The sequence below is a fragment of the Enhydra lutris genome, unplaced genomic scaffold (assembly GCF_002288905.1).
Source record: "Enhydra lutris kenyoni isolate GAN:26980312 unplaced genomic scaffold, ASM228890v2 scaffoldscaffold37, whole genome shotgun sequence".
Lineage (NCBI taxonomy): Eukaryota > Metazoa > Chordata > Mammalia > Carnivora > Mustelidae > Enhydra > Enhydra lutris.
The window spans coordinates 16,571,559-16,585,487 of record NW_019154121.1 but is presented as its reverse complement, the minus strand read 5'-3'; the positions used below and the strand labels follow the sequence as shown (position 1 = coordinate 16,585,487).

General features: G+C 44.4%; 1 protein-coding gene across 5 annotated transcripts in view; it reads right to left on the bottom strand.

Annotated features, from left to right (window-relative positions):
• The window catches only part of LOC111154393 (discs large MAGUK scaffold protein 2), a 1,367,735-nt gene that overhangs the window by 61,773 nt on the left and 1,292,033 nt on the right, over positions 1 to 13,929 (bottom strand). For all 5 annotated transcript variants that reach the window (XM_022513932.1, XM_022513933.1, XM_022513930.1 and 2 more), the window contains one exon: positions 4,511 to 4,687. In XM_022513932.1, the coding sequence (XP_022369640.1) occupies positions 4,511 to 4,687 (177 nt within the window). The remainder of the gene's footprint in view (positions 1 to 4,510; positions 4,688 to 13,929) is intronic.

Genomic DNA, 13,929 nt, shown 5'->3' with positions numbered 1-13,929 from the left:
AGTATTGACAGACTTCAAAAAATTACAGTGAATGTTAAAGAAGATAATACAAAAATTGTTTAGCACAGTATCTGCTACATATTAAGAACTCCTAATTGACAGTTCTAATGGACTCTTGGTACAGTGGAAAGCCCTGTGGTCTTGCTATCAGAGAGACTTGGGTTCAGCCAGTAGTTGGTTGCGCACCCTTGGGCAAGTTACTTGACTTCTTGGACCCTCCGTTTCCTTATGAGGCTTTTGTGAAGATGAAATAAAATTCTGTATTTGAAAGTACTTGCCACCATACAGGGTTGGTGCTATTATCAGATGGAATTTGTCCCCCTGTCTGCTGTCCTTTCATATCCCTTGACCCCTGCTACGGACTGAATGTGTTGGCCTTCCTGAGTGGGATTAGTGCCCTTATAAGAAGAGACATGAGAAATAATCTCTCTTTTAGCCATGTGAGGGTACAGTGAGAAAGCTATCTGTGAACCAGGAAGAAGGCCCTCACTGGGAATCCAAATAACCAGTGCCTTGAATTTGGACTCTCTAGGCTTTCAGAACTATGAGAAATAAATGTCTGCTGTTAAAGCACCCAGTCTATGGTTTGTTATGGCAGTCCAAGCTGACTAGGACAGTGCCTTTAGTTACTGTGAGCCCTCATTAACGTAATCACCGTGTGGCTGTGCCTCAGTCACACGTTTAGTCCCACAAACGTGACGCCAGCTGGGCTCCAGTGACCCAATGACAGTGCTTGGCACACAGACACTGCTCAAACCATGCTTGCTGATTTAGATTTTGCCAAGTCTTATTTTTGTAACTTGGGGAGGCAGGACTGCATGTAAGTTCAGGGTATCAATTCTGCTGGGGTGCCTGGTGGCTCAGTTAGTTAAACATCCAACTCCTTCTTAAAAAAAAATTTTTTTTTATTTATTTGTCAGAATGAGAGAGAGAGAGAGAGAGAGAGAGAAAGAGCATGAGCAGGGGGAGGAGTGGCAGGGAGAGGGAGAAGCAGGCTTTCCACTGAGTAAGGAGCCCAAAGTGGGGCTCCAATCTAGAACCCTGAGATCATGACCTGAGCTGAAGGCAGATGCTTAACTGACTGAGCCACTCAGGCGTCCCTAAGCATTCAACTCTTGCTTTTGGCTTAGGTCATGATCTCAGGGTCATGGGATTGAGGTCCACGTTGGGCTCCATGCTGGGTGTGGAGCCTGCTTAAGATTCTCCCTCTCCCTCTCCTGCTGTCTGTCCCCCTTCCTTCTTTCTCTCCCCTTCACTAAAAAAAGAAAAAGGAAAAAAAAAAGAGCATCAATTCTGTAGCCTGGATTCAAATCTAGGTTCCGCTACTTACTTGTTGGGCAATTTCAGGCAATTTAGTTAACCCCTCTATGCCTCAGTCTTTTGATTTGTAAAATGCACATACTATTATAACATCTCTCAAAGGGTTGTAATGAGGTTTAAATGAGTACATTGTAAAGGGCTTAGAACAGTGTCTAGCATGTTCCAGGAGTGTTTTAACTAAAATTTCTTCACCATCTTCAAAAAAAGAAAGAGGACGGAAGTAATCTTCATACTCTCCATCACGGTTTCATTGGGATGATTAAATGGGATCATCCATAGAGAAGCATTTTTGTAACGGGTCAAGTCATGCCCTGTTGTTATCCATTACAAGATTTTCCCAGACCAGTTCTACTAGCTGAACTGTACTCAGAAAAGAGGCTAGCAAGGAATTAAAGACTGAAAAATTTAACCCCAGTCTAAAAGTAAATCCTATTTGTACCCGCTCCCACGTATTCTGAGCTAGAGTTGTAAGATGCTAAATGTAGTGTGAAATGAGAAAGCCCTGCAATAAGAACTCTTCATAGGGTAGGATTATAAATGATTTTTATTTCTTTTTTGTACTTCTCAAAAATTTCCCACTTGCCTACAATGAAATGTGCTATAGAAACATCTGAAATAATAATATTTTTTGAAAGGATTAAATTCTAAGGAGAAAAGTTGACAGAAACTCATTTATAGGCATAAACACACACACACACACACACACACACACACACACACACGGATAACAATCATGAGATTAGAATGCAAATAAATATCAACATTAGAGTCACTAGACAAACTTCCTTTTCAGGCTTGTTGTAGTGTATTTGTTAACATGGTTTTTATCCAAGATAGGAAAGATAGCCAACTTAAGAAGGACCACCAGGAGGTGGAAAATTGCCTCAAGAGGAATAGAACTGAGAATGTTCCTTGGGGGGAAAATGAAGTATAATCGAACAAATGAAGGGCTATTGACAGGGCTGGTTAGAATCACAGAACTTCTGGGTTGGAAAGGGCCTGGAAAATTGCATAGTTCAACTCTCTATCCAAAGCTTGAATCCCTTTTATTATATTTCCTGACACCAGACCTTCTGTTATCAGAATCACCCCGAGGGATTTACAAACAAATAGAGATTTCCAGGACCCACTCCAGATGGATGGAATTAGAGTATTTGTATGTGTGTGTGTGTATGTGCGTGTGCGTGTGCGTGTGCATGCCTGTGCACACACAGAGGAGAGGCTCCAAGAGGGAGGAAGTGGGCACATCTAAGATTTTATAATGCTCCCTTGCTATGAAAACCATGGTTCGGTTCAGTATCTTCCCACGTAATCCATACCATCTCTACACAGCTCTGACTAGTAAAAGAGTTCCTTTAAAATGAGCTGAAATCTCTTCCCACATAGCTTTCCTTCCTCCGCTCCGCTTCTATCCTTGGGGCCATATTCAGTAAGATAGCTCTTTCTTCTCAGAGCAGCCGCTCTGACAGCTCTGGTGAATTAAATCAAAGCAACCCAAAATGCACGTTGTCTTGACTCTTTTTTTTTTTTTTAGTAAATGGAAATGGAAAAACAGAATCTAAACTAGTGCCGAGAGTCACTGCTTTGAATATATACCCTTTGAGAAAACCCCACAAGCCAGAGTACAAATCCAGAATGTCCTCTCAAAGCAATGTGAGGCAACTATTGTGGAGCCCAGAGGTTTTTAAATTTTTTATAATTTTTTTAATTAAAAGATTTTATTTATTTGTCAGAGAGAGAGACAGAGAGACAGAGAGACAGAGAACATACAAGCAGGGGCAATGGCAGGCAGAGGGAGAAGCAGGCTCCCTGCTGAGCAGGGAGTCAGACAGGACTCTGTCCCAGGACTCTGGGATCATGACCTAAGTCGAAGGTAGGTGCTTAATGGACTGAGCCACCCAGCTGTCCTGAGCCCAGAAGTTTAAAGAGACCTCAAGAACCGTGTGTTGGTGGGCGATCCACCCAGGGGTACAGAGGACAGGGAGGTTCTCTCGAGTTTTGGTGGCTTCTTTGTGACTCCTCCCCACTAACCGTGAGGGAGCCGCTGTGTGACAGTCAGCCTGCTGCCCTCTCCCTGCATTCCTTCCTGGGCTGTGTGGATACAGGCAGAGAAGGATGGGGGACCAGTCTTCTCTGGGGTGCCAACGCCCCACAGAGTGATTCTTGCCGTAAGCAACACCTTCCTACTTCGGTTTGTGCTGGCTCAGTCGCTGGGTCACGGCATGAGAGCATCAGCTTCACTGAGGACTCTTCACAGAGGTATTTGGGGTGTTTGGACAGAAGAGGAAAAGCCCTTAGAGAAACCTGTAGCTTGAGAAAAGTTGGTGACTGCCTTGAATAAACGTTCTTCCTGACTTTAATTTCATAACCATATCTTCTTCCTGGTGGTACAGACAGCAGTGTTTCATGGACGGTATCTTGGTGCCAAAAAGAGGCTCATGGGAAGGAAAGTTCCTCCCTGGACATGATGACTAGAAGCTGCTGGGATGCATGAGGGAGCTGGCTGTTCCAAAGTACATTCCCACCTAGCTGAAGAAATGTTTAGAAGAGAAAGAGCATGGTACTCTTGACTCAGGAAACACATATAGAACTAAGTATATGACTGAGTGAAAGTGGGAGTTGTGGGGTGGGTGTGGGGGGACAGGAGTCACTAAAACAGTAAAAAACAGTTATAAACCCAGTCTCAGACCTCACCACACTTTCGAGAGCTCATATCCCAAGCATCTCAGTTTGGAATGAAGGTTTTTAGTTTGTCTCCCATTAGTGTTTCAACATAATGCATGGTAGGACCTTTGCTTAGGAAATTGTACTTTACTGGGCTTTCACCTGACCTTTCTGTGAAGTTATCTGGTAAATGTGAACCTCTGGAATACAGCTGAGTGTGTAAGTCAGCGTACTGACAAGATAATCTCAAACATGTGGATGCTGGTAAATGGTTTAGGAAGGTGGTGTAAGCAGATCCCCTTCCTTTCTTTCTGCCTTACCACAGCCACCAGTTTTGGTAAAACCTTAATATGAGAAGAGTGAGAATATTTAATTCATGTCACCTGTCACCACTGACAATTTCCCCGCAGACAATCCCACTCAAATGGTTATTTTGTGAACAGTTTGCCATATCTTTTTCTTCCCTCATTTCCACTCCCCAGATTGCTTAAAAGCAAACATTCTAAAATAGAAAAGGCATTTTTACCTCCGTTTGCTGGGGATGACCCCCATCTCTTCACTGTCCCCCTCCAGCGTGACTCTCCTGGCTTGCCACCACTCGTCATCAGAGGCGTTGATAACGTGGAGAATATCTCCATATTTAAAACTAAGTCCTTGACTTGGCAGCCCACTGTCCTTGCTCTTGTCATAGTCAAACATGGCTCTGTAGAAATGGCAAGAGAGAACGTCGTTAGGAACCTCTGCAGCACAGATTTCGAATTCTCCCTTTTATTACCCCCTTTTGCCCTGAGCATCCTTCATCCATTTGGTACGAGCACCGAGGACTGACTCTCAGGATTTCAGTCGACATCCCCACTACTGTGGCCACAAATCAACGTTAGTTCCTGCTTCTCCTTGGAGGCTGCAGGGGCAACCTCCGGGCTCCTAAAACTGGGGTATTGTTTCTTTTCTTGGAGACCATCCTATGTGGCAAAGTGATAATGGGAGATATGGCAAAGGGAGTTCAGTACCTGAGATTTTTTTCCCTCCCACTACAAATGTTAAAAGTCACTACAGGGGCGCCTGGGTGGCTCAGTGGGTTCAGCCGCTGCCTTCGGCTCAGGTCATGATCTCAGAGTCCTGGGATCGAGCCCCGCATCGGGCTCTCTGCTCGGCAGGGAGCCTGCTTCCTCCTCTCTCTCTGCCTGCCTCTCTCCCTACTTGCGATCTCTCTGTCAAATAAATAAATAAAAAATCTTAAAAAAAAAAAAGTCACTACAAAGAAGGAAATAATGAAGAGAAACATAAGCATCTTTCTGAAAGAAGCATTTTGTGTTATGAACAAACCCTCTCAGATGTATCAGTCCATACAAGTCTTTTTTTGGAATGGGGAAAAATGGTAACAACTTAAATGTCATCCCATCGGGGACTGTGATCCTTCCACTCACTGGACTATCGGACTGTTACTGAAGTCGAATGGTTGCAGTTCAATCCCTGTATTGTACACCTGAAACTAATATAATGCTGTATGTTCATTATACTGGAATTCAATTTTTTTTTTAAGAAAGAAAATGCCATTAAAACCACAAGAACATAAAAAAATAAACTGAGTGGTGGCAGAGATTAATCCAATGACATGAATAAGTGCTCAAAATGCAATAATGAAAAAATATAATGACACCCATGTTTACATGGGTGTCTACAGATAGATCAAGATTATATGAATAAGGGGCACCTGGGTGGCTCAGCGGGTTAAAGCCTCTGCCTTCGGCTCAGGACATGATCCCAGGGTCCTGGGATCAAGCCCCACATCGGGCTCTCTTCTCGGCAGGGAGCCTGCTTCCTCCTCTCTCTCTGCCTGCCACTCTGCCTACTTGTGATCTCTGTCTGTCAAATAAATAAATAAAATCTTTAAAAAAAAGATTATATGAATAAGACAAATCTTGCTTGCACAGAATGCTAAGCCTACCTCAGCCTTGCACTCATCACTCTGAATTGTAATTCTTGCTTTATGTACCACGTTTCCTTCACTGAAGAGCACATGCTAAACCTTCGCTAAGCCAAACAGACTGTAACAGGTATACATTGGTGGGGTGGGGGAATTGCAAAAAGAACTGGAAGGATGACCAAGATCTTAGTAGCTAGGTGTTGCCTTAAGTAGCTGACAATTTGTATCAAATCTTACATTGTCTGCTTTCTCCTCTATATCCCTGCTACAAACCACCACCACACATACAGCGCACGCACACACACACACACACACACTCCACACATACAATTTCTCAAGAGAAGCAGATTTTGCCACCTCCCTGCTATTTCCCCTTTGATTCCACTCTGGTAATTTCGTTCGAGTGTAACTACTATGCAAACAAAACTAGAGAGATCTGGGGAACAGGTTTTTTCTAAGATCACTGAGGACCAAATATGGTTCTTTTCCTTTCTTCGTTTTTCCCCCTCATTAAAAAAATGTCACATCTGCTGCCATAGCAACCAAAAAGAGCTGAAGACAGCAGGTTGAGCTCAGATACTATAGGAAAATTTGAATTTTCAAAGCAACACAGCTCCTTCTTCCACTAACTCTGTCTCTAAATCATGGCATCTGGGGGAGAGTTTCTCGGTCGAAGCTCCCGGAATGACTCACTTCCACCTTGACCACCTGCATCTTCCCCACCGAAGACTTTGGCTAAAGCTCCACCCAAGCATAAAGGGGCCTACGGAGGGCAGAGGCCCACTTCGGATGCCATCACTTCTCTGGCTGGGCGATGTGACATAAATGAATTAGCACGCCGGAGCCACAGGTTTTTGTAATGCAAAATGAGTCCAATAACTACATTCACATGGAGCTGCTGTGCACATTAATAAGACATACGAGGCTCCCAGCTCACGGGAGGTGCAGTGCAGCAGCTGGAGCGTAAGGGTTAAGAATGCGGGCTCTGAGGTCACACTGTTAAGAGTCCTTTCCTGGTTCTACTACTTCTTGCCAGTCATACAGCTCTTTATCCACACAGGCTATTCACCTTCCTTAGGCCTCAGATTCCTCATACACACCAGCAATGATAACAGTACCCCACCATGAAATTGCTGTATGGATGACATGTGACCTAAGGTAATACCTGTAAAATAAAGCATGCAGGACAATGCCCAGCGCACAGGGATAATCATCAACTACGAACGGTCATTATCATCTTGCCTTTCCCCTGTGAGTGGATATTCACACGAATCCTTTCTATAGATTCTACTCTGTGCAAAAGAGAGTTAACACAGCAAGCTTGAGACTGCTCTCCTTAAAAAGACATGCCCACAAGGATGGCTTTTGGCTGACATCTGGGAAATTAGATTTTTGGGAAGGTTCTCACTATTTCCTATTAGGAATGGCTCACCACGCCTAAACTGTTTGTATAAACAAGCTTTAAGTGGAACATCTGCTTTTCCTCTGTGAGTCCGGAATCGTGGTATGGGCCAGGCAGACGGCGACTACATGATCAACCCCCAATAAAAACCCTGGACTCTGAGTCTTTAATGAGCTTCCCCAGCAGATGACATTTTATACCTGGTGTCACAATTTGTTGCTGGAGAGATTAGGCATGTGCCATGTGACTCCACTGGGAGAAGGCTCTTGGAAGCTTGTGACCAGTTTCCTCTGGATTTTGTCCCTCAATCCTTTCCCTTTGCTGATTTTGCTTCGTATCCTCTCATTGTAATAATTCATAGTCCGCAGGATGATGAGGCTGAATCCTGTGAGCCCTCCTAGTGAGTCACTGACCCTGGCGGTTGTCTTGAGGGTCAAAAGATTGCAAATCATTTTCAAATATACTACCTCATTTGTACCTCAATCCATTCCAACAAAGAAGGTATGAAGGATATAGTATTATTCCCTTTTTTACAGATGAGGGACAGACTAACCTCAGCATGCAAGGGTCAGCAACCTCAGGCTGGAGTTTTGGTCTTCTGCTCTGGAGTCCTAGTGCAATGCTCTTCACTTTGTCCCCCACCCCCACACCTGAGTCTGAAAGGTGGTGACAAGGAGGTAAGAACAATGACCATGAGGGCTACCACTACTTATCCTCGGATTAGGTAGCTTGGCACTTTGTACTGTTGTCTTATTTGACATCATAAGAACCTGAAGGTAAAAATTAGTATCCTCATTTTACAGGTGAGAGAAAGAGGCTCAGGACATTAAAGCACCTGCCCCAGGTCACATGTACGCATGTGGTGGAGACCGCAGCGAGAATATACTCCAAAATCCACATTCTTGGACATTTCATCGTAAGGCTCAGTTTCCCAGCCTGTTTGTCCTCAGGCCGTGCTCACAATTCAGCAGTACTAGGAACTCTTCACCTCCCTTCAAGGCTGACCACTCTCCCCCACTTCCTGCCCCCAAGTCCCCGAAGCTCCTTACTGCTCAGTTCTTGTCTCAGTATTTCTTTTATCTTAAGAGTCTTTGAATCTCTGGTTTAGCTCCAGGCTCCTTCTGAATGTAAAGTGTGGGGAGTGGAGGGAGAAAAGCCATCAGGAAAGCTGGCAGGTGGTTGCCAAGAAGGCAGGGTTTAGGGTCGGACTGCCTGGGTTTGCAACTTTTTAACCATGTGATCTTAAGCAAGCTACTTAGCTTCTTTGGCCTTGAGGTTTCTGAATTGCGAAACTGTCCTATAATAACACCAAACACTTCAAAGAGTTGTGGTGAGGATTAAATGAAACAATATACGGAAGTACTGTGACACCAGCTTGACACGGGCTGGGCTCAACAAATGGTGGCTACTATTGCTACTGTAATTGTTTTTCTGAAAATGGGCTGGTCTTGAATACCCCTATTCTGGGTATTCTGGGTATCTGGGTCCCCACTATGCCACTTAGTAGCCATCTTGTGGACTGTGTATAAAGACATCTACAATCCCTCTCTATCCTTTGAGTCCAGTATAGCACTGGGCACAAAGTAGATGTTCACCATGGTTCTGTGGAAATGTTTCAGACAAACTCTGAAAGCCCTGCTTCTCTCAAGCCTGTGTCCCCATGTGTAAGGGAGGGGAGGAGAGACTTTCCGGTGGTCCCCACCAAGCCAGACATTCAATCTACTGTGTTCCATTCCATTCCCAAGAATCCCTGAGGGAAGGTCCCCCCTCCTGCCTTCAGCAATAGGTGTCCCCCTCCTGCCTTCAGTGACAGGTGTCCCCAAAGAAGGGGCTTGGTAACACACGTCTACCCATTTCTATTTATCTTGGACAATCTGCCCTTCTAGGATTACACTGATTTCAGACTTGTCGGGTCCCGGAAAACAAGCAGTTGATATATTTCAGCAGCTTCTGGCTCCTTTGGATATTAATGGATCTTCATGTCTGGGAGAAATGCTACAGTGCCCCATCACCTAATTTAAAAAATGATAAGCTGTTTTTAATTTGCTTTATGTGCTAATTCATCAGAGCAACTTTTATAAAATGCCATTAAGACTCACACTTTCCACCCAGGGTGCTTTTAACAAGTCCATTAGACAAGTAGAATTAGAGAGGAATAATGCAACATCTCTCCCATCCCTCCTGGCCCTCCCGCATTTCACCACGTGCTGGCCCTTTGCCAACTGGGGAAGTCCAGGAAGGGGAGCAAAGCAACTGCTCACCCTCATGGCTATGCAAACATATGGGGAGATACCTGAGCACCTGATGGAAATTGTACTGAAGTGCCCCACAATGTGCTAAAGACTTTAGAGCTATCATCTCATTCAATGTACTGGGCAGGCAAGGCAGCATGTGGGTTCTATGCCATGCTTTGGAGAGAGAAGAGACCTGGGTTTACATCGCAACTCTGCCACTCCTAGTTGTGAATCTGGGGCACGTTACCTAACCTTCTTGATGATCTCTTCACCACAGATGACTATTCCCTCAGCTATGAAATGCAGAGAATGATGGCATTAACTCAAAAGATTGTTATGAAGAACCCACCATAGGGTAAAACCTGCAAAAGGCCCAATACCCGCAGAGAAGGAGTTCCATTTTGTTATGATTTGTGACAACAATCTTGCCATGCCAGTGTTTTTTTTATCTCATAAAGGAAATGAGACCCAAAGAGATGAAATGAAAAAAAGCTATTAAGTAGCAGAACCAGGATTCAAATATAGATAGATGTGCCAGAATCAAAAGCCCATGCTCCTGGCTGTAGAATTCAGCTTGCAATTCCTTACAAGGAATGTTGTGCTTAGACTGCATCTCCAGAGATTTCATGATTTGGTGGTGATTGCATTTATAATGACGCCATGGACTAGACGTCAGGAGAGAGATATGAGCAGTTTATGGATGGCACACAGTTCTCATAACTGCCCCACAATGCATGGATTAGCCTTATGTCGCAGATGAGGAAATACAGACTTCCGTCACTGAAGCAACACGTCCAGCTAGCACGTGACAGGGCAGGACTGAGTGCAAGAACCATCTGCCTCCAAGACCTGTGGACTTGCTTCACCAACCCATGTGTTGTTTCTGCAAGCAACCCTCTCCAACCAAAACCAACCTCATTTTCTACTGAGCTTAGGCTGTAGTAATATTTAATAATCATGGACCACAAGAGCACACATGTTTTCTGTATTGGGCAGAGGATCAAGTTCTGGCTGAACCACTTCGAGGCTGTTATAGCAGAGAATCACGGGAGTGAAGAGAATCCCCAGGACCGTACCACTAAGAACTGGAAAAATTTCTTGATGTGTCTCATGGTTACTGAAGATACGGTAGGGAAAATAATTCCCTAACTGCTTCTCCGCAAGGGTGTCTACACCTTAATCCCCAGAACCTGAGAATATGTTATCTTCTGTGGCAAAAGTGATAAGGAGAGAGTATCCTTGACTATGTGGGTGGGCCCAACCCAATCATATAAGTCATTAAAAGTAGAAGAGAAGGCAGAAGAATAGGTCAGAGAGATGTACCATGAGAGGTACACGGTGGCCATTGCTGGGTTTGAAGACAGAGGAAGGTAATTTGTCGAAGCAGCAACAGCAAGCTAGTAACAGAGGACAAGAAAGAGGATGATTTTAGAGAGGACAGGTAGAAGGCAAAGGCCACCAGTTGGATGACTCTGCCAAAGATTCTTTGGAATAAAAACAACTACTCAGCAATAATAGTAACAGCCCACGGAGTGCCTATTGTCGGCCAGCCACGTGCAAAGTACCTTTGTGTTGTATAATGTCATTTTACTGAGTCCTCGTAAATAGTGTGACATGTAAGTATGATTATTCCTACTTTGCAGTTAAAAAATTCAGGGCTTTAATCTCTTACTTCTATTTTAACCAATTCTCACAGAAACCCTATGAGATAAATATTATTTGTTCCTATGTTCAGGTAAGGAAACTGAGGCATGGAAGAAGCAGCTTTTTTCTTCTCAGAAGTTGTAAAGCACTCTGCTTGCACCTTTCTTGGGAAGCCTACAATGTCTAGTCTTGAATGGGAATGTGTCTCACCTCCTATACTGGATTAAAGCCACTGAAGGTCAGGGGCTCCCAGGTCCAGCCTCTGCACAGTCCTTGCAGACACTTCATAAATGAACAAACCAACCATCAGCTACACACCTTCTGTGCAGTGAACTTGTTTAGGCTGGAGAAGCTTTTGTTTCCATGACAATGTTAAGACCCACAAAGATTGCTTGGACTCAATTTCTTTCCCTCCAGAAGTTGAGGCTTCTGCTTGATTAGAGGTTCTCACCTCTCTATGCGGCAGGAGAAAGAAGAGCTGTGGAAGATAAAGTCTGTTCTCTACTCCATGCCACTGTTCCATTGTTAAGGTATGCAGCTGAGGATAGTGCAAGAAGTGTAGATATTGGAGTGAAGAGACACATTCAAGTGAGTCCACCTCTTTCTACCTGAGCATCACTGGGATTGGTCCACAACCAATCTGAGCCTTGGTTTATCAATGAATGGGCTTAATCATCCCTAGGTCTCAGCACATTTGGAGAGATTTAATGAGATGACATAGAAAAAGCCTTTAGCATACCAACTTCCAACCAATAGTTCCTTTACTTCACCTCTTGCCTACACTAGGAATGAGCAAGTTATTTCTTTAAGTGTTGGCAGGAGGTCCTAATACAGTGTTCTTAAAATACAACATAAAAATACCCATGCAGTTAACATTCTCAAAACATTTTCCTGCCAGGGGTATGTGGGAAAGGGATCGGCACTGGGAGCAGACAGATCTGAAATTTAGGTGCTCTTAGTTTAAAAAGCAGCCATTTCCAAAAGTTTTTCCTTCTTCAAAGCATTCATTCGCGCCCTCATGAATCAAACAAACAAACAAACAAACATCTCTAAAGAACAGAGATGGCACCCTGGAAGTAGGGAGAAGCTGGGACAGAGTGAGGAGAGGGGGCTCTGGTTCTGGCTTCAAGGTAATCTCAGCATGTGATCTTGAGTAATATCTTGAGTAAGTTACTTAACCTCTTTGGGCTTCAGCTCCTATGTAATCAACAGGCACAAAGCACTTTTCTAAAGCATGTTTCAGCTGTCATGTTCTATGCCTTTGTCTTGCAAGACACTGTGGGGAAATCAGGTCAACTTTTCACACGGCTGATAGGAAGTGTGTCTCCTAGGATTGTGTCTGCCTTGTGAAAGTTGCTCTGCTCTGTGCCATTTCCTCCGTCAATCCTGGACCTTCTTTTCTCTTCCCTCCACCCTCACTGGGAGTTAAAGTTCCCTCTCCTAGGCTCTTAAATCACATTGTACTATGATGACTAGTCTTTGAAAATTCTAGTTTGTATATGCATGGGGGACAGGGGAGGTTCATATTCCTGCTGTCCCTAGGTCCTACCACAAAGCAGATGTCCAAAAAAAAGTTATTTTCTGTTATTACATTTGTTGCCTCTACTTCTCATAGGGCAATCTCTGGAATTCAGCTGGGTACATTCTTTCTTTCTTTCTTTCTTTCTTTCTTTTCTTTTCTTTTCTTTTTTTGGGGGGTACATTCTTTCTTATGAAGGCATGGACAACTGGACACAACAGGAAAGCCTGAGCAGCATCCAGCACTGGCTTCCCTGCCCTTCTTGGGAGATGATGAAGATCCACGCAATGTTGCTGTCTCTCAAGTCTGAACGCATTCATCTCAAGGTAGAAGGAAACACACAGCTCTGTACTGATTACTCTTCTTGCCTCCTCGAGAAATCCTACATATGCCTGTGGATTGGTCATCATACCTAGGCTGATGGAGGTCTGGTGTGGCCACTCAATTCCCCATCTATTTCAATAATGAATTGTCCTTAGTGAAAAGGGGTGGTTGAATCCACCCGCCTGAATCGGTGTTAGTGGATGAGAACACATTAGCCTCTGTTGATCCTTGCTCAGAGGGCTCTGACTAAGATGCTGTCTCTCAGTAATTACTGAGCACACAGTAGGCCTTACAAGGTGCCAGGCACTGCTCTAGGTATTTCTTATCTGTGATTTAAGATATTCTACTCCTTAAGGTACAGGCATTGTTTCCAGTTGATAGAAGGGTAAATGCACCACGCGCCATGGACTCTGGTACCATATGGGTTATGCCATTTTGTCATTAATAACCTTATCAGGCAGGTTTGTGCTCTGGAAAGACACACTTCTCTTCATGCCACCGTTTCCTTCTATGTCCGGAGGGTATTGGGAAGCTGTCAATTTCTACTGCACCCAAGGAATCAGGCGGTCACTATCATGACTAAAGATGGACCTAACTGGGCACCAACTGGAGATCCTCACAGCCTGGGCCTCTCCACAGCTGTGGTATTTTGATGATAATCAGGGAAGAAGCATGAATTCCAGGGGCAACAATTCTTTCTCTCAGTCTCTCCTGAGTCACCAGTGCTCCCCGTCCCCTAGGGACACAGTGTTAGCAGACTTCCTGTGTCCAGAGGCCTGTGTGCTGATCATTTCAGACAAGGCATCCTCAGAGTCTCCAGGGATGGGGCCCACTGCAGCCTGCTTTGTCTCTCAGGCTGTCCCAGCAATCTGTCTGAGTGGTTTACACGGCAGTG